The sequence below is a fragment of the Mesoplodon mirus genome (genome assembly GCF_964341445.2).
Source record: "Mesoplodon mirus genome assembly, chromosome: X".
NCBI lineage: Eukaryota > Metazoa > Chordata > Mammalia > Artiodactyla > Ziphiidae > Mesoplodon > Mesoplodon mirus.
The window spans coordinates 44,960,553-44,980,650 of NC_138981.1; the positions used below are offsets into that span (position 1 = coordinate 44,960,553).

Consider the following 20,098-nt stretch of genomic DNA (forward strand, 5'->3'; position numbering starts at 1 on the left):
AAAAAAATACAGCACCATGGAAGCAGCCTGTGATAATGTCATCTGCTTTGGTTTTACTTGCTTTGTGACGTGGGGCAACTTCTTTGCCTGTCCGTGCTCAGATTCCTAGCCAAGAGCCCTTAGTAATACAAATGCTGGCAGCAAACACTCCGTGCCCTTAACTCCCTTGTGTGTTAATGCCACCCTAGAGGTAATAGGTTCAGGAAAGGAACTGAGAGCTCCTCCTTCAGCCCACATATTTGACAGGGACCCACTCAGAAAGTCTCTAGTAGAATTGAAAAGCAGGTCACTTCTGGCCGTTGGAACACACAGACTTTACCCAGGAGGCCCAAATTGGCTTGAGCAATGCAACAGCCTTTATTATTGTAGCAACACATATATATGCCCCATTCCTGGTCAGGGCTACCCCCACCCCACTCCATCCCACCCCTTGGTCCTTGTCACTGTGGAACTTTGTGGGGGGTGGGCTGGGGAGTGGCAGAATCCCTAAGCAGAGCTGGAGGGAGGCAAGTGGGACTGGTGAGTGTTGGGGTCACCTGGGACCAAGGGTTCAACCGGGTCAGGATACCTGAATCCTCCACCCAGATGGGGGCTGAGAACACTTGGATCCTGGGTTCAAAGCTGGGGTGGGGTCTGGAAAAGCCTTGGTCCAGGGTTCAAGAACTGAGAATGCCTTGGTCCCAGTCCCCAGTTTTGGGGCTGAGCGTGGGAGATAGGTGGGTCCCAGATTGAGGTTTGGGGGTAGTGTCTCTGGGCCCAGAGTTTGAGGTTGGCCATGGATGCTCTGGTCTCCAAGCCCCAGTTTTGGGCTGGGTGTGGGTGTCTCTGGTTCTCAAGTTCAGGGCTGGGAGACTCTGGTTTCCTAAATTGGGGGGCTGGGTATGAGGGAATATCCCAGTTTGGGACCTGGGGGAAGGGTTGCAGTTGTCCTTTTTTTGAACTGGGCAGGTGCTCCTATTTTAAGGACTAGGAAAGGGCTCTGGGTCTGGGCCAGGGTGGGGATGGCATTCTCCATGTCTTGGGTACAGATCCCAGGGCCCTAGGATCCAGCCTCCTGTTCTTGTCCCAGTGCCTCCAGCAGCAACCCCATTGGCGTCCGCTTGAGACCAATGCTCTCGATCTGGTTCTCAATCTTGTTCTTGAGGTTGCGCAGGCGCAGTGACGCGTGCACCAGGATCACTGTGGGCAATACCGAGAGGAGCGGGGTCAGTGGGATGGGACATCAGCCTTTAGCTAATGGGGGCCCAGAGAAGGGAACTGGAGCACAGGCAGACCAATGGCATGGTCAGTAGCCAGGACGCCTCTGAACCCTGCTAGTGTGGTGGAGTAATAAGCTTCGCAACAGGGGCGTGGCCAGGGAGGCTGCCCAGTAATGGGGACGTGGCCGGTGGAAGGCACTTCATACTAGCAGTGACGCCCAGAAGGGCGGTTGTAAGAGGGGCGTTCCCAGGGAGGGGAGCAAAGCCAGGGAAGGCGCTTTGTAAAGGAGGTGTGGCCTTGCCCGCCGGGTGTCCCAGCCCCCTCTCAGCCCAGGAACCAGGGTAGGGCGGGCCTGGCGCCGTTTGCGAGCGGTGGCCGTCTTCCCGGCCATCTCAGGGTAGTGGAGACTCACGAAGCACGGGCCCGGCGATGCTGAGCAGGAAGGTGCAAGCGCCGCCCGTGGCCCAGAGAACGAGGAGGCCGACGGCAAGCACTGCAGCCAGGCAGGCGGCTGGGTGGCTGCGACGGCAGCGGCGCACGACTGCTCGAGTCTCAGCCGCCCACACCAGCATGCCAAGGGCCACCGCCACTACCAGCGCGCTTAGGAGGGTGTGCAGCGGGCGCACGTACCTGCGGGGACAATGGAACTAAGATAGCCGGGCAGGCGGGGAGAGGGCCGCCTGGCCCCCGTGCCTCCCAGACCACCGTCCACCAGAGTCCGTGCCCCAAGAGCTTTGGTTCCCGCCCCCACCCCCACCCCCACCCCCCGCCCCCGCTCCGGTCTCTCCAGCCCGGCAAATACTCACGTCAGCCCTGTCTCCAACAGGTCCACCCTTCAGGGATTCCAACTCCCAGGAGCCCTGGGCTCCCCTGTGGACCCTCATTTCTTTCTTGTCAATCCTACAGTCCCATCTTCCTGAGATCTCCTGCTTCAGGCCCTCCCATCCCGCTAGGCCCGAGGGCTCACACAGCCTTTCCCTGCTCTTTCCTTCCGACCTTACCCCTGCAGGACCCATTCCAGCCGGGCCCCCCATCCCAACGTGCCCCAAAACCCACTCTTTGCAAAGGCCCAGCCCTTGCAAATTCCTCTTCCAGTGCTTCAGTTTCCATACATTTCCCTCTCCCCAGGCCCAGAGTCCCTTCCAGACTTCCCTTCAAATTCCCCCTCCAGATTCCCATTTCCTATAGATTCCTCCCTCCATCATTACTAGAACCCCTTCCAGGCTTTCAGTGCCACTTAACTTCCAGTCCTGACCAAGTCTCTCTTTCAGGTTCTCCATCCCTCCCTGGTCTCAGGCCTTCCATCCCCGGGTCCTCCCTCTAGACTCAAGTTCCCCAACAGGTACCTGCTCCTGGAGCATTCCAGTTATAGCCAGGCCCCTCTCCAAGCCCAGATCCTGCACAAGTCCACCCTTCAACTTGACCACGTCCTGTCCCTGTCGTAAGTCCTCCAAGGCCATCTTAATCTGGCCCCATCACCCCTCAGGCACAGTCGTGTCCCACTTTCGGGCCCTCCTTATCTTCAGGTCCACACTTCCCCTACCCTCGCAGGACCCACTCCAGCCGCTCCCCCCCATCCCAACCTGCCCCTAAACCCACCCTTTGCAAAGGCCAACCCTTTCAGATTCCTCTCCCAGGCCTTCTGTCTCCCAGTTTCCCCTTCAGTTTCACACTCTACTGAATTCGCCCTTCAAGGTCTTGCAGCCCCCTAAAAATCCCGCGGGTCCACCCTCCATGCCCAGCGGGCGCCCCCGGCCAACCTGCGCCTCCCTCCCTCCCTCCCTCCCTCACCCGGCCAGAGCGAGACCGAGGCCGAAGCAGATAAGGTAGTTGGTTTGATAGTAGAGAAGGTTGTTGATGACGCGGTGGCACCATCGCTGCGGGTCGCGTGGATCCGGGGCCGCCAGACGCGCCGACCCCAGAACGAAGTCGTCCAGGGCGCGTAACGGTGGCAGCCGCACCTCCGACATCCTGCCGGTCGATGTAGCTGGACCAGTCAAAGGAGCGGCCGGACTACAACACCCGTTCTACACCGCGCCACCGTGGGGCACACCGGGAAACGGAGTCTGGGCCCTGCAACCCCTACCCTGACGACCTAGTGGACTGCGCAGGCGCAGCAGCACACGTGACCGAAAATACCAACAACACGCCGGAACTGTAAGGTAGCAGGGGCCGCTGGGAAATTAAGTCTCCGCCGCGGGGCGAGTCATTCCCGTCCACCCACAGGAGGTGGCGCCACGGGGACAGTTCTGGGCGGCTCTGGCACACAGTGGCCAGACATTAGAGGACACGCAGAGACTGTCAGAAGGACCCGAGCAGGATCCCACTTCCTTCCTGTCAGGGTCCAAGAGGTTCACACCTTTCCGGGAAACTCCCGCAGGGCTTTTTCAGCCTCATCTCCTCCAGGCCCCACTCCCGAGGTCCAGCCATAAATACTATTAAGGGCCTTTTATTCATATTCATCATATCAGAGATCGTCTCTTTCTGGTAAGTCTTTTAAAAATCCCCACAGGTTGGATTAGGGCACCTACTCTGGGTCCCTAGCAGTCTTCTCCAGGCTGGGAGCCCCAGGGGGGCTGCTATCTCTCTGAGTCCCTGGCCTGGCTCTGCGGGCACATAGTCATCAAGAAGTGCTTGGGGCGACTGAGCTGTTTAGGCATTGCTCTTAAGAGTGGAAAGTGGGCACCTGCTCCATTAATGTTTGCTGGCTGGTGACTTCCACAGCACTCCCACCCCCGCACAGGCTTTGCAGTCTGCCACTGCAGGTCCCTAGCACAACCCACAGGGTCCTTAAAAGTCATCGTCATCACAGATGTCAAGGTACACATCGAAAGCCTCTCTGTTGCAGTTTCCATCGGGAGTGAAGACATATTTGTGGAAGGTCCCATCTACACAGATGGCTGGAGGAGGGGGGAGGATTGGAAAAGGTTAGATGCTGCCAAAGCCACACACTCCAGTCCTCTCAGGTGTCCCGTGGCCCAGGGTCTATCGCCAGGTCTTTGCCACGTGCCATCTCCCTTAGTGATGGTGGAAGTGAACCACCCGTTTGGCTCCCTCAGGCCTCCCATGCCCTAAAATTCTTTCAGGTCCAATTTGTAGGCCTTCGCCCATGCAGTACCCCCCAGTCAATGGCTATTCCTACTCACCAATGACAGAGTTGACATTCTTGGAAGTGTTGCGACCGAAAGCACAGATGCAGGCTGACTCAGCAGGCACGGTGAAGCTCGCCAGGCTCCACTGAGAGTCCACATACTGCCCAATCATAGGCCCCACCTTGCCCACGCGAGCCAGCCTGCAGGCAACACTGGCTAAGCCCAGGTGTGATATATGGGCAGGGGGATGGGGGTGAGGCAGGGTGGGGCAGGAGGCACTCACGCTGAGCGGCGGTTGAGGCGGGTATCCTTGAGAGCAAAGATATGGACTGTGCCCTTATCACTGGATGCACACAGGAAGGAAGAATCATGGCTGAAGTTGATGCTGAAAGACAGACCAGCGGTGACGCCCACGTGTCATGTGGTGTGGGGTCAGGAGCCCACCAGGCATACCCTGTGCTCACCAGTAGAGGGTGGCGGGGTCAGTGCCTCGGCGCAGCTCCACCAGCTTCTCCTTGGACTGCGTGTCAAAAAGGCGAATAAGGGTGCCCTTCTGAGAGGCTGAGGCCACTACCGTGCCTGGCTGGTTCAGAGACACGCAGGCCACGTCGCTCTGATGTGCATTGATGGTAAACGGAGCAGATGAGGTGCCGGGCTTTGTGCTTGCCAGGTCCTACGGTAGAAGGAGCAGTTTGGGCTTGGGGTAGGTGGTAAGGGGGTAAGTTGCCAAGAGTCCACAGGGAGAGCCAGCCCACCTACCCACCCCTGCCCACTGGACAGCTCACCACAAGTTGCAGGCTCCCACACTTGTGTCCTGGGAACACTAGCAGTTGTTTCTCCAGGCTGGGGCAGAGGTCACAGAGCCCTAGGGTGGGGTGGGGGGCTGGTAAAGAGGATGTCGGGGCCAGGATGGACAGAGCTGGATAAGGGCCGGACTTCAACCTTCCATGATACATGTTACCCACAGAACCCACAGGGGACTTGCCCTCAGGTGTGCTCCCCACCATCAAGGCAGATTCCCTGCCTCCCTATGCAGCTGTGGCAGCCCCAGGAGGCCCAGGAATCCCTGGCATACCCACTAACGTCCTTAATGAGCCTTTCTGCTCTGCTATCTGAGGTAGCCAGGGGTGAGGCGGGGCCAAGAGTAGAGAGAGAGAACTGGCTAAGGATGGGAAAATGGATAGACTGGGAGTATGGGCATCTCAGCCCATTGGAGCATCTCTATGCATAGACTCTCTCCCTGCCTCTCTTTCCCAGTTACCCTCTGTGTGCCCCTTTCTATCTCCCTTCATTTCTGCCCCTCTGCCCCATCCACTGCCTCCTGCCACTACACCTGCATCTCTGGGTCCTCTCACCCTTGGGGTTGTCCCGGGTGTCAAACTCAAACAGCTTTCGGGGATTGTCGGGGAAGGAGTACACATAGATGCGGTTCTTCAGCACGATCACGATTCTGTGGGCATCACACAACACAGGATGGTCGTGAGGGGAGGGCAGGGTGCCCATGCAGGACTAACCCTCTAGCCTGCTGTGGGGACCTCCGACCTCCCCCACCCCCAGCCCACCTCAGGCTCACTTGTCATGGCGCATGCGCACAGCCAGCACTGGCTTGGTGAAGGTGAACTCCAGCACCAGCTTGTCCTTGGAGTCCTTGCCCTCCCGGGCATCGTCCCAGATCAGCACTGCTGGGCAGGTGGGTGTGTTGTCGGGGCCAAGGTTTAGGGTGAGGGGCAGCCCTGGTGACACAAGACCTACCCCTACTCCCCATGGGACCTCAACCCACTTGCTTCACCTTTTGCTAACACCCAATATGACCTCACACAGCATGAGCACTTGTAGATGTGATTCCTGAGAAGACACGTTCTAGAACCGTTATACTCATTTACAGATGAGGAAGCTGAGGCTCGAAGGGGTTTACTATCCAGCCAAGGACCTCACAATCCATCAGCAACCAAGCAGGGACTCACATCCAGGCCTGTAACTTCTCATCAGTAACTATTTCTGCCTCCAGGGTCCCAGCTCATACCCCCCAGAAGATTTCTGTGAGGAATCCTAGGGCATCTTTTGCCATGTCCCAGTGGGATCAACAAAAGCCCTTAAAATAAGATGGTGCTTGAGACTCAAAGCAAGAGGGCACCAGGGAGACAGCCCCAAGATTTTAAAACCTATTAGTTGTGTGACCTTGGATAAATCACTTAACCTCTTTGGGCCTCAGTTTCTTCATCTGCAAAAATGGGGATGATGATACTTCCTACCATACAGAGTTACTGTGAGGATTAAATGAGTTAATACATGTAAAGTGGTAACAACAGCACCAGGCTCACAGCAAGCGCTCCATAGGTAAGGACATGGCATACAGGAGGCATTCAACAAGTGTTTGTTAAATGAAGACAAAACACCAAGCTTCTCAAGCGATAAGATCCAGGACTTGTAAGCTGTAGGCCTCACTGTGTGACTCTGAATTACTCTGACATCTTCATTTGCCAGAGCCTCTGGGAGGCCAGGATTCCGGGGAATCTGGGCCAAGGGTGGGACCGGATGAGGACACTTACCTGAGATCTCTGAGAACTTGGGGCTGCTACCACCGCCCACCAGGGCCAGCAGGTTGGAGCGGTGCAGCATTTCCACCAGGCCCATGCTGCCCACCTGCTCATGGTCTGGACAAGGACCAGGGTGTCAGTAGGGGTGGGTGCCAATGCCCAGCCCATCCCTTCTGCCCATTGCCTCTCCCCCACCAACAGCTCACCCAGATGCCCCTTCTCCATCAATGGCTCCACGTTGTAGATGCGCACACCTGTCTCCATAGCGCAGCAAAAGCAGCCTGGGGATGGGAGGAATCCGGGCTGCCTCAAAGGATGTCCAGGTGGGAAGCTAGGGGCTTAACACCCACCTCTGGCCATTCTCTCCCTCCCTCCCTCCCAAAAGGGCACAGGCACAAGCCTCTCTCACTTTGGTCTTGGTTGAAACGCAGACTGGTCACTCCTCGAAGTGGCTGCTGAGTCATGGTCCAGGATTGCTTCCCTGGACAAAAATGGGGGTAGGGTTGGGAAGAGTCCTGGGGTCTGTTCTCTGAGTCCTAGAACTCCTGTCCCCAACTGATTTCTTCTTCCTCCTCCCACTCTGCTACCTAACCCCAGCAGGACTGCAAAGAAGACAAAATCAGGGGGAGAATCCTAGGGTCTCCACTCTAAGCTCCCAAGACCCCAAAGAGCATGGACAGGAACATTCACATCTTCTTACACTTGGTTGACTCCAGCTCTCTTGGCCTACCCTGACCTGGACATCCTCACCTCCTCCTTACTCCCTCCCTGGCTGACTGCTTATCAAGAGATAATGGGGTATGGGGTATCCTAATGATATCTCCTCTCTACCCTCAGCCAGTCCTGGCCCCAGTGCCCAACATGGCCTGGAACCACCCCCTACCCACTTCTCACCTTTACACCTGGACCCAGCACCTAAGTCTGCCTGTCAATAAATGGGGAAAGGGGGCTCAAACATCCACTTCTTCCTGCACCTCCCTGACCTGGCCCTGAGACCTGCTACGGTTGGTCCACTACTCACAGGAACTCCCCCGCCACGTCCTTCTACTCCAACCTATTCTACCACTCCAGAGCTCTCTCACACCTTCCTTCCTCACAGGCTTCCCGAAATCCCTTCAGGATCCCATTCCCACCTCCACACAACCCTTTCTCATGACATGCTAACTTCTGTCCAACCATGGACAACCTGGACCTTCCCCCAGCCCCTGTATGCCCTAAAGACCCTACCTCAGGATTCCCTTATCACTCCAAATCCCCCACCCCTGGGACATACACTTCCATGTGTTCTGCTGTCCCTGACTCTGACATGGGTTGGCTTGGACGTACCCCCAGGAATTGCATCTCCCTAAGGTTCCTCCTCCAGACCCCCTATCGTCTCCCCAAGACCCTGCTCCAGGGCACCCCAACCCCTCAAAACCCTTGCCCAGGACACACACTTCCCAAAACCCCTACCTGGGACAACTCAATCCCCCCCCCCGCAAGACACCTGCCCTGGACCCCCCCTAATATTCCCCAAAACCTTTGCCCAGGCACACCCCTTCCCACTCTCCAAATGTCCTCCCTTACCCCCTGTACCACCTCCACCAGACCGCCTCACCCCCAAAGACCCATTCTTTAGACAGCCCCACCTTCCAAGATCCCTTTTTTGGGACCCCCATTAAAAGACACTTGCCACCCAGGAACCCTGCCCAGGGATGCCTCACACATGGCTAACACCACTGATGTCCAAGACCACCCTCATACTCCTTCCAGTGCCAGCACCTATTCAAGATCCCTGTCCTAGATACCCCCCCATCCACCAAGACCCTTGCTCAAAAGACCCCTCCGTCCCCCAGACCGCAACCAATTCTTGGACCATGCCCCAGCTCCCTGCCGCCTGCACTGAACTGACCTCTGCACGTCCCCGATCCTGGCCCAAGCTCTCGGTGCAGCCCGAGGCCCGGCTTTCTGACCTCCCGGGCCTTTACGTCCCACTCCCTTGTTTACATCAGGCCTTACTTCCGGGGGAGGGAGTCTGTGACCGGAAATGACTCACCCTCGCTGGGAAACGCGGCTGCAGTTTTCCTAAACCAGCTTCTGGGTCTTTGGAGCAAAGAGAGGGAGCGCGGGGAGCAGAGGACGCTCCGCTAGGGCATGACTGTCTGAAGGAACCGAGGACAGGTGGGAGAGAGAGAGCCTTCCCCTCGCTGAGCGGAAAAGGGCGAGAATTCCATAACTCGGTCCTGCTCCGAGAGCTAGCGGCGTTACATTCCGTAACTCGGTCCTGCTCCGAGAGCTAGCGGCGTTACCTTCTGGGCTAACAAGACTTGGACCTCTGAGGTGGGCTAGAGGGGTCGCCCCTTTTAGCTATTTGTAGTTCTCCCAGACTTCTAGGGAGGCGACCGGGGAGCCTCGAGGCGGGGGTGGGCCTGGAGACCTTCAAAGCTGAATCTATCCCCATAGCCAGGGGAAGCCAGGATGGAATTCCCCACCCCACCCATGCTTCGTTTTATTTACAAAGTGAAAAAGTATTTTTGATGGCAAGAGGTATAAGTGTTCAGTGTGGGAGGAAAATACCCCCAATTATGTACATACTGGAAATATTTTTGTATTCAACTTATAAATTTTGAGATGTGGACTCACGTGTAGTTTTAAGAAATAATACAGAGAAATCCCATGTGCTTTAACACTTACCCGTGAAGGTAACATGTTGTATAGTAAAATACTACACTCAGAATGTTGACACAGTTGTGACACAAGTATCACACAGTTGTGATATTGACACCCATCCTTTACTTTTTTTCAAATATTGTTTTGATTCTTTAAAAAAGTATTAATATATAATGGACATCTGTTTTATTCATCCTTTTTAATTGAGTCATGGTATTCCGTGGAATAAATGTATAACTGTTCATCTGTTCCCCTACTTATGGCCATCTAGGTTGTTTGATGTACTGTGTTGTCAACATCCACAGACATATTTACTTGTGAATTTTGGTCCCCTGTACTACCCTAGGCGTGACTCCATTGCTGTGCTCCTCAGCAAAGCCAGTCTTCTGGCTTTCTTCGGTCTCTACTTCCTCACATCCCAGAGCACATTTAACTTTTTTTTTTTTTTTTTGGCCACGGCATGGGATCTTAGTTACCCGACCTGGGATTGAACCTGGACCCTCGGCAGTGAGAGGGCCAAGTCCTAACCACTGGACCACCAGGGAATTCCCAGAGCATACTTAACTTAATTCAGTTTGGCTTTTGTCACTTCCATGTCAGAGACTGCTCTTAACTAGATCACTGATGAGTAACAATCTTCCCAAAGCAGCAGTCACTTCTCTACCCCTTCCTGTAACCACCCAGCATATTCCACAGTTTCTTGCTCTCACTCTCTTTGTTTTCTCCTATATCTCTGGCTACTCCTCCATCTTTATCCAATTTCCAAATACTGTGGTATCCTTGGGTATGATCCTGGCCGCCTTACTTTCGTAGTCAGTATTCTCTCCCTAGGTGACTTCATGTTGTCTCATAGCCTTAATTATTGCAAATATTTGGAAGATCCACTAATTTAGGCCTCTAGCCTAGACCTCTTTCCTGAATACCAGACTCATATGCTATGGCCTGTTTGACATGTTCACGTGGATGTCTCATAAGGCATCTCAAATTTAACGCATGCAAACAGATCTCTTGAATTTCCCTGGCTCAACCACCCTCCTGTCTCCCTCATCTCAACCAATGGCACCATAACACCCAGTTTTTTACTCGAGCCAAAGAGCAGATATACCATGCTTGGTTCTCCTTCTTTGTCACTGGCAAATTCTGTTGATCCCACTGTCCAAGTGGTGTCACAAATACAACCCCTGGCTCATGCACTTTTAGTCAAGATGGAGTAACAGGGACCAAATTTGTCCTCTCACATGAAACAACCAACCACTGCCCCCCCACAAAGGCAGAATACATGAAACAATGGTTTTTAAGACATACACATCAGACAGTGAAGGACAGTGATCCCTGAGAAATGGGAAAGAAGATGAGCCCCAAAGTGCCCCAAGTTACCACTTGGAAAGTTTTCATGCTGTGGCACAGAAAGGGGAGAAGGCAGAGCCTGGTGGCCTCCCTAAATTAAAATAATCCAGAGAGACAAGGGCAGCTAGAGTTCGAAGGACAGAATATCAGGAGAGAATTTCACAGAGAGAGAACCAAAGAGGTCTGCAAAGAGTCCCCCTTGAATATTCAGCAGAGTACTGATAAGTGCATGCATATGAAGAAACTACCCAAGTCCAGGGAAAGAACCACCCAACTGGATTAGAACAAGGCCTGGCACATAGGTCAATTGGAAAAACATAATTCACAGGGCATAGAATACACAGGAAGGTTGTGGGGAATAATTAGCCCTGGACTTAGTACCAGTGCAGACCCAATTAACAAATCATAAAAGGAAGACCCTGAAAGATCAAATTGTTTCCAAGTAACTTAACTATCTCAGTACAAAGATCAGGAAGATTTATAGGAATACTAATAATAAAACCCTAGCACCTAAGGTAAAATTCACAGTGTCTGTTATCCAAACAAAGATGATTAGGCATAAAAAGAAGCAAGAGGTACATACCACAATATGGAAGAACCTTGAAAAACGTATGTCAATTGAAAGGAGCCAGTCACAAAGGACCACATATTGTATGACCCCATTTATAGGCAATGTCCAGAATAGGCAAGTCCATAGAGACAAAGTAGATTAGTGGTTGCCTAGGTCTGGTGGGGTGGGGGAGGAAGGTGACTGGGGAAAAAAAGGCAATGACTGCTAAGGGGTATGGGATTGCTTTTTGGGGTGTTGAAAATGTCCTAAAACTGATTGTGGTAATGGTTGCAGAGCTCTGTAAGTATACTAAAAAAAACCATTTAACTGTACACTTTATTTTTTATGAATTTATTTTATTTTTGGCTGCATTGGGTCTTTGTTGATGTGCGCAGGTTTTCTCTAGCTGCAGCAAGCGAGGGCTGCTTTTCGTCGCGGTGTGTGGGCTTCTCATTGCGGTGGCTTCTCTTTTTGTGGAGCATGGGCTCTAAGTGTGTGGGCTTCAGTAGTTGTGGCACGCGGGCTCAGTAGTTGTGGCTCGTGGGCTCTAGAGTGAGGGCTCAGTAGTTGTGGCACATGGGCTTAGTTGCTCCACGGCACGTGGGATCTTCCTGGACCAGGGATCAAACCCATGTCCCCTGCATTGGCAGGCAGATTCTTAACCACTGCGCCACGAGGGAAGTCCTAACTGTACACTTTAAATGGTATATTGTGTGGTATGTGAATTATATCTCAATAAAAGAGTGTTGTTTTTTTTAAAGCAGGAAAACACGAACCATAATGATCAATCAATGGAAACTAACGCAGAATGGACACAGATGTTAGAATTAGGAGACAATGATGCTAAAAAAGTTATTAAAGTTACACTCCATATGTTAAAAAAGTTGAGCAGAGACATGGAAGATATATAAGTACCCAAAATGAAATTCTAAAGATGAAAAATACACCAGATGGGATTAATGACTAGACATTGCAGAAGAAAAACATCAGTAGTTTAAATCATAGCAGTAGAAACTAAGAAAATGGAACAGAGGAAAAAAGAATCCCCAAAAAATGAAAATAGAAAAAAGCATAAATGAGCTGTGGGACAATTTCATGTGGCCTAATATGCAGGAAATAGAATCCCCAAAGGAGAGGAAGGGGGACAGAAAAAGTACGTGAAGAAGTAAAGTCCTAAAACTTTCCAAAATTAATAAAAAATATAAACTCACAGATCCAAGAAGTTCAGTGAACACCAGCAAAAGGTAGATGAAAAATACTACACAAAGGCACATGCCTAAAAACAAACAAACAAAGGCACATTGTTATAAAACTGCTCCAAACCAGTGATACAGAGAAAATCTTTTTTGTTTATTTTTTCTTCCAATTTTATTGAGATATAATCAACTTACAGCACTGTATAAGTTTGAAGTGTACAGCGTAATGACTTGACTTACATACATCATGAAATGATTATCACAATAAGTTTAGTGAACATCCATCATTCCATGTAGATACAAAATTAAGGAAATAGAAAAAAAATTTCCTTGTGATTCTCTTAGGATTTACTCTCTTTTATATATAACATACAGCAGTGTTAATTATATTTATCATGTTGTACATTACATTCCTAGTACTTATTTATCTTATACCTGGAAATTTGTACCTTCTGACTGCCTTCATCCAATTCCACCTCCTCCACCCCCATCTCTGGTAAACACAAATCTGATCTCTTTTTCTATTAGTTTTTTTTTTTAAATATAATTGACCTTCAACCTTCCTGGTGCTGTTATAACTTCTGGTTATAGAAGTATCACCCCACCTTCACCTCCACAATGAGTGTTTTACCTCACCTTTTCTCCTGGAGCAAATAGGACTTAACATCTTCTTTTTTTTTTCTTTTTTTTTTTTTTTGCTGTACGCGGGCCTCTCACTGCTGTGGCCTCTCCCGTTGCGGAGCACAGGCTCCGGACACACAGGCTCCGCGGCCATGGCTCGCGGGCCCAGCCGCTCCGCGGCATGTGGGATCTTCCGGGATCGGGGCACGAACCCGTGTCCCCTGCATCGGCAGGCGGACTCTCAACCACTGCGCCACCAGGGAAGCCCAACATCTTCTTTTTTTTTTAATTTTTGGCCAGGCTGCGCAGCATGCAGGATCTCAGTTCCCTGACCAGGGGTCGAACCCACACCCCCTACATTGGAAGCGCAGAGTCTTAACTACTGGACCGCCAGGGAAATCCCTAGGACTTAACATCTTATTTGAATTAAGATGGGTTCCTAAGTCTTTAAATGCTTTTTAGTTTGCTTTTCAAACCAGTGGTCTGGTTATTTACTTAATGCTGTATATTAATAGGACAGTCACCAGAGAATGAAGAATGATGCACATGCCTGTCATACAAAGTTGTCATGAGGAAGGGTGTCAGGATTGAAAAGGACCAAGATCTAATGACTGAGTAACCTGTGGAAGAAATCCAAACTTGGATGAACGTTTAGGCATTCCAGATTTGTGGGAATGAGTTGTAAGTATCTATGTCTCCGTAAAAATCTTTCTCAAAACATAAATCTTGAAGTTAGGCATGGCTCTGCTGAGACCCGGTTGGGTCAACTTTAATATTAGAATTGCTCCTTGGGGCATTTCACCTTCTTTTGTGGATGTGGCTCAATGAATTAATTTTCTCTAATGCATCCTGGAAAATGGATTGTTTGTAGATTGAGAAATTGTTTAAGTTTTGCTCTGATGTCTTGAAAAGTAGCATACTAATCTCCTTCATTTAACAACTAATTATTGAACATTCATTCATTCATTTATCCAATATATATTGAGTGCCTCCAACATACCAGGCACACTGTACTAAATTTGGGGAATCAAACAGTAAACAGAGCAATGTCCTTGAAGGAGAAAGGTGATGAATGGATGAATATACATCTATTTATATTTATATATAAATTAGAGATAAGATGGATTAGGGGACAGGAAGGGTTGAGGTAAGGGTAGGAAGTTGCTATCTTATTTGGGATGATCAAAGAAACTTCTGTGATAAGATGACATTGGAGCAGAAACCTGAAGGGAGTGAGGGAATGAACCCTGTGGAAATCTGGGGGAAGAGCATTCTGGGCAGAAGGAACAACAAGGATATCAGTGCAGCTTGAGCAGATGAGTCACAGAGGGGTGGAGTGGGGGCAGAATATGCAGGGCCTTGTAGGCCATTTAAAATGCTTTGGCTAATTGTGAACATGTGGTTTCCCAAACCTGAGTAACCTTCTCACATCCCTCTGTTGTTCCCTACTATCCCTTGGCCACATCCTCTGGATAACTTGTACCAATTCCTGAAGGCTTAGTTTTTGCATTATACTTGCTTGAGAGCCTTTACTAATATAAAAGTTGGATTAAAAATTCCTCCCCCATGGTGCTCCGCACCCCGCACAATGTTACAAGCTACAGAGTTGACTTGCTATGCTTGAGACTTCTCCAAGGGCAGATGTTATATATCCCCAGTGCCCCTCATCAAATCTAATACTTAGTAGATGCTCAAGAAAATGTTTGTTGAACCAAATAAATGTACAATTCATTAAAAAAAATGCTTCGGCTACTATTCTTTTTTTTTTTTTTTTTTTGCAAGTTAAGTTTTATTCAGGGTCTTACTGAGAACTATAGCCCAGGAGACAAACTCTCAGTAGCTCTGAGAAGCTGTTTCAGAAGAGGCTGGGGAAGAGGCAGTATATATATGAATTTTTTGGCTGGGAAATACAAGTAGTCAACCATAAAAAGATTACTGCTAATCACAAAGAACAGAAATCTCAAGTTAATGATTTTAGTGCTTTTCTATGTATGGGAAGGTGCAAGAATCATTGAAATTTTTCCTTTGATATGCGTCTTAACTATCTAGGGGCCCGAATATCCAAAGCACAGAGCACTTCATCCTGTTTTTTCCATCCTGAATTCCCCTCAGGGCACACTGTCAGTGGGTAACTGCAGTGAGTTGTGACTCAGTCCTTTGTATAATGATGAGTGATGATGAGTGACACTCTTGCTTTTGTTTGCAAAAACAAACAACTCACTGAAAATGCATAAAGATCTGAACAGACACCTTGCCAAAGAAGTTAATATACATAGTAAATAAGCATATAACATAATGCTCAACACCATACAATTACAAATTAAAACAACAGTGAGGAAGCACTGCACACCTATAGAACCACTAAACTATTCTGAGTGGGATAGGGAGCCATTTGGAAGGTTTGGAGCACAGGAGAGAGACACGACCAGACTTGCCTTTTCAAAATAGCATTGGCTTCTGTGTGTGGACCAAGGCAGGGAGCAGGAGAAGGTAAAGCAAGGAGGGCAGTTAGGAGGCTATTTCAGTAAATCAGGCAATGATTTTTGGTGGTTTGGACACTGGGCAGTGGAGGAGATAAGATGTATTCTGGAATTATTTTGAAGGTAGGGCTGCAGGGATATGTTGATGGGTTAGATATAGGGTGTGTGGATGATAGGAGTTAAGAATGACTCAGAAGGTTTTAGTTAAGCTGAGAGTCAGCTGGAGGAACAGATTAAGAGGGGGAATTGGGAGTTTTGTATTATTTTTTGTGAACTCTGAAATGCTTATGAAATATCATATAGAGATGTTGGGTAGGTGATTGGATATAACTGAAGGTCAGGAGTGAGGTACAGGCTGGAGATAACAAATTTAGGAGACATCAGTATATCAAAGTCGTTTAAAGTCAGGAGACAGAGATCACCTAGGAAGTGAAAGTAGGTGGGGAGGTTAGAAGCCTAAGCTCTGAAGCATTTCCAAGGTATAAAGATCAGGGGAAAGAGGAGGAACTGGCAAAAGATTGAGTAGGAGCAGCCAGTGAGGCAGGAACAGAACCAAGAAAGGATTTCTGTAAGTCAAGAGAAAAGGCATTTCAAGAAGGGAGTCAAATGTTGCTGAGAGGGAGGAATTCCCTGGTGGTGCAGTGGTTAAGAACCTGCCTGCCAATGCAGGGGACACAGGTTCGAGCCCTGGTCCAGGAAGATTCCACATGCCGCGGAGCAGCTAAGCTCGTGTGCCATAACTATGGAGCCTGTGCTCTAGAGCCCACGAGCCACAACTACTGAAGCCCGCATGCCTAGAGCCCGTGCTCCTCAACAAGAGAAGCCACCACAATGAGAAGCCTGCGCACCACAATGAAGAGCAGCCTCCACCCGCTGCAACGAAGACGCAACGCAGCCAAAAATAAATAAATAAATAAATTAATTAAAAATGTTGCTGAGAGGGAAGATGAGGAGCATTCATGATCTGCAGGCACTGGGTGTACAAAGATGAACCAGAATGCCAGGCACATAGTAGGTGTCCATGTACTTTTAATTGTAACAAAATATACATAACATAAAATTTACCACCTTAACCATTCAGTTCAGGAATGTTAAGAATATTCACATTGTTGTGAAACAGATCTCCAGAACTTTTACATCTTGCAAAACTGACACTCTACTCGGCGCGGAGACTGTTTAGTCCTGGGCCTTGCAAGTTTATTGTTCTCTCCATCTGGACTCAAGGCTTCTGTCACAACCATGCTCTGCCTAATCATCGGTCAGGCCCAGAAGCATCTTAGCTTGATCCCCCTCTTCATATTTATTGAAGCGGGAGGTACTGGAGCAACACTGTATGTCTTGCGCCTGGCATTGTTCAATCCAGATGTCAGTTGGGACAGAAGGAGTAACCCAGAACCCTGGAACAAACTGGATCCCAATGATCAGTACAAGTTCTACTCAGTGACTGTAGATTACAGCAAATTGAAGAAAGAAGGTCCAGGTTTCTAAATGAAATGTTTCACTATAAAGCTGCTTAGAATGAAGGTCTTCCAGAAGCCATCCGCACAATTTTCCACTTAACCAGGAAACATTTCCCCTCTAAATGCACGAAATCAGGGACTTCCCTAGTGGTCCAGAGGTTAAGACTTGGCGCTTCCACTGCAGCGGGCGCCGGTTCGATCCCTGGTCAGGGAACTAAGATCTCACATGCTGCGTGGTGTGGCCAAAAAGTAAAAAATAAATAAATAAACGCACGAAATCATGTTGGTGTATTGTGTTGGGGTTTACACTGGTTAATAAATAGTCTGAAACTTGAAAAAAACCCTGAAACTCTAGATCCATTAAACATCTCCCCATTTCCCCCTCCCCCAGCCCCTGGCAGCCACCTTTCTACTTTATGTTTCTATGAATTTGACTCCTTTACTTTATGTATGTATTTTATTTATTTATTGGCTGTACTGGGTCTTAGTTGAGGCACACGGGATCTTTTGTTGCAGCGCACGGGCTTCTCTCTAGTTATGGCACGTGGGCTCCAGAGCATGTGGGCTCTGTAGTTGCAGCACGCGGGCTCTCTAGTTGTGGTGCACCGGCTTAGTTGCCCCGTGGCATGTAGGACCTTAGTTCCCTGACCAGGGATCGAACCGGTGTCCCCTGCATTGCAAGACCAATTCTTAACCACTGGACCACCAGCAAAGTCCCAATTTGACTCCTTTAGATATATCATATAAGTGGAATCATACAGTATTTGTTTTCTTATGACTGGCTTATTTCACTTAGCATAACATCCTCAAGGTTCATCCGTGTTGAAGCATGTGTCAGAATTCCCTTCCCTTTAAAGGCTGAATAATATTCTATTGCATGAATATACCACATTTTGCTTATCAATTCATTTATCGATGGACACTTGGATTGCTTCCACCTTTTGGCTATTGGGAATAATGCTGCTATGAACATGGGTGTACAAAGTCTCTTTGATACTGTGCTTTCAATTAATTTGGATATTTGTCCAGAAGTGGAATTGCTGGATCATATGGTAATCGTTTTTTTTTTTAATTTTGGGGGGAACTGTTTTCCATAGCAGCTGCACCATTTTATATTCCTACCAGTAGTGCACAAAGGTTCTAATTTTCTCCACATCCCAACCAACACTTCTTTTCTTTCTTTTTTTTTTATAGTAACCATTCTAATGGGTGTGAGGCCCAGAAAATTGTCATTCTTGACCTGTATAGCAGTTCCCTGGAAGCCCTAACTTATAGGGCTTGTCTTTATTTGACCTGATTCAGAGCTCTTTCAGGTCAAATAGCCTTTAAAAAAATAACTGGTGACAGCTGTTTAACATCATAGCTGCCCAAGGTGGTGACAACAGCTGGAGCAAAGAAGTTGACCAAAAATCATGAAAAATTGGGAATAAGATATCCAGAGGGACGTTGAAAAGCTCTGACATATTTCTGGGAATCTGGAAGGCCATATGCATGTGCAAGTGCAGGGCTGCAAGCATGCCAAGGAAAGAACTGAGAAGGCCCTAAGCTTTCAACTCTGGGTGATTTTTTTTTTATCGGAGTATAGTTTATTTACAGTGTTGTGTTAGTTTCAGGTGTACAGCAGAGTGAATCAGTTATACGTACACATATATCCACTCTTTTTTAGATTCTTTTCCCATATAGGCCATTACAGAGTACTGAATAGAGTTCCCTGTGCTATACAGTAGGTCTTTTTTAAAATTTATTTTTGGCTGTGTTGGGTCTTCATCGCTGCGCGTGGGCTTTCTCTAGTTGTGGGGAGCGGGGGCTACTCTTTGTTGCAGTGCACAGGCCTCTCATTGCGGTGGCTTCTCTTGTTGCAGAGCACAGGCTCTAGGTGTGTGGGCTTCAGTATTTGTGGCTCGTGGGCTCAGTAGTTGTGGCTCACGGGCTTCAGTAGTTGCAGCGCACGGGCTCTAGAGCACAGGCTCAGTAGTTGTTGTGCACCGGCTTAGTTGCTCCATGTCATGTGGAATCTTCCCGGACCAGGGCTCAAACCCGTGTCCCCTGCATTGGCAGGCAGATTCTTAACCACTGCGCCACCAGGGAAGCCCTACAGTAGGTCCTTATTTGTTATGTATTTTATATATAGTAGTGTGTATATGTTAATCCCAGTCTCCTAATTTATAATTTCCCCCCACATTTTCCCTTTGGTCACCATAAGTTTGATTTCAAGATCTGTGAGTCTGTTTCTGTTTTGTAAATAAGTTCATTTGTATAATTTTTAAATTAGATTCCACATATAAGCGATATTGTATATTTGTCTTTCTCTGTCTGACTTACTTCGCTTAGTATGATAATCTCTAGGACCATCCATGTTGCTGCAGATGGCATTATTTCCACCTCTGGGTGATCTTGAAGCTCTGTGGAGAGCTCTGCTAAGGCAGAGTTGTAAACTACCTTGCTGGAGTGTTCAAGCATGCTCCAACACACACAGAGAAAACCCTAGGCAAAGGTTGAAGACTTATTGGTTCAAAGGATTTGAAGAAATCTCTCTCTAACCATTAGCTGACCACTAAGTTAATGAAGCAGAGACTTTGGTGACCACACATATCAAAGAATACAGACTTTACAAAACTAGTTCAGAAAAGTCACTAAACAGACAGCAGCAACAATAAAGCCTGGGGTGGAGAGAATCTGAATTCCAGAGCTGCTGCATTATTTAAAATATCTAGATTTTAAAATAGAAAATAGAAAGTATGAGCCATACACAGGGCAAAAAAAAAAGCACTAAATAGAAACTGTCCCTAAGGAATCCCAAACATTGGATGTACTAGACAAAGATTTTAGGTATTTTTTGAAGTATAGTTGATTTACAATGTTGTGTTAGTTTCTGGTGTACAGTATAAGTGATTAAGAATATACATATTCTCTCTCTCTCTTTTTTTTTTGGCCATGCCTTGTGGCATGCAGGATCTTAGTTCCCT

At 48.7% G+C, this 20,098-nt stretch overlaps 3 protein-coding genes across 4 annotated transcripts; 1 reads left to right on the plus strand and 2 right to left on the minus strand.

The window, feature by feature from the left end:
• Positions 1–357: 357 nt before the first annotated feature.
• Positions 358–3,282, minus strand: PRAF2 (PRA1 domain family member 2). Its single transcript, XM_082610031.1, has 3 exons — positions 2,992–3,282; positions 1,613–1,830; positions 358–1,179 (listed from the first exon to the last, which is right to left on the minus strand). The coding sequence occupies exons 1-3, from the start codon at positions 3,168–3,170 to the stop codon at positions 1,040–1,042; spliced, it is 537 nt and encodes a 178-aa protein (XP_082466157.1). The 5' UTR covers positions 3,171–3,282; the 3' UTR covers positions 358–1,039.
• Positions 3,283–3,627: 345 nt separating this feature from the next.
• Positions 3,628–8,823, minus strand: WDR45 (WD repeat domain 45). 2 transcript variants are annotated; one of them, XM_082610029.1, is made up of 11 exons: positions 8,721–8,823; positions 7,239–7,310; positions 7,036–7,110; positions 6,842–6,946; positions 5,866–5,974; positions 5,648–5,742; positions 5,078–5,157; positions 4,757–4,965; positions 4,576–4,677; positions 4,347–4,492; positions 3,628–4,100 (listed from the first exon to the last, which is right to left on the minus strand). In XM_082610029.1, the coding sequence occupies exons 2-11, from the start codon at positions 7,291–7,293 to the stop codon at positions 3,991–3,993; spliced, it is 1,086 nt and encodes a 361-aa protein (XP_082466155.1). In that variant the 5' UTR covers positions 7,294–7,310; positions 8,721–8,823; the 3' UTR covers positions 3,628–3,990. The 2 variants fall into 2 exon arrangements, with proteins under 2 accessions (XP_082466155.1, XP_082466156.1); XM_082610030.1 differs by having other exon boundaries at positions 3,630–4,100; positions 5,866–5,971.
• Positions 8,824–16,892: 8,069 nt separating this feature from the next.
• Positions 16,893–17,289, plus strand: LOC309796689 (cytochrome c oxidase subunit NDUFA4-like). The gene has a single exon (XM_082609939.1). The coding sequence runs from the start codon at positions 16,912–16,914 to the stop codon at positions 17,158–17,160; it is 249 nt and encodes an 82-aa protein (XP_082466065.1). The 5' UTR covers positions 16,893–16,911; the 3' UTR covers positions 17,161–17,289.
• Positions 17,290–20,098: the final 2,809 nt, after the last annotated feature.

Excerpts from the sequence above, each read along its gene's own strand:
- PRAF2 (XM_082610031.1), bottom strand. The coding sequence starts at position 3,170 with ATGTCGGAGGTGCGGCTGCCACCGTTACGCGCCCTGGACGACTTCGTT. Across the intron at positions 1,831-2,991 it reads CTCGGTCTCGCTCTGGCCGG|GTACGTGCGCCCGCTGCACA; the intron begins GTGAGGGAGGGA and ends TTGTCCCCGCAG. Across the intron at positions 1,180-1,612 it reads CATCGCCGGGCCCGTGCTTC|TGATCCTGGTGCACGCGTCA; the intron begins GTGAGTCTCCAC and ends TATTGCCCACAG.
- WDR45 (XM_082610029.1), bottom strand. The coding sequence starts at position 7,293 with ATGACTCAGCAGCCACTTCGAGGAGTGACCAGTCTGCGTTTCAACCAA. Across the intron at positions 7,111-7,238 it reads GCGTTTCAACCAAGACCAAA|GCTGCTTTTGCTGCGCTATG; the intron begins GTGAGAGAGGCT and ends TCCCATCCCCAG. Across the intron at positions 6,947-7,035 it reads GATGGAGAAGGGGCATCTGG|ACCATGAGCAGGTGGGCAGC; the intron begins GTGAGCTGTTGG and ends GTCCTTGTCCAG.
- LOC309796689 (XM_082609939.1), top strand. The coding sequence starts at position 16,912 with ATGCTCTGCCTAATCATCGGTCAGGCCCAGAAGCATCTTAGCTTGATC.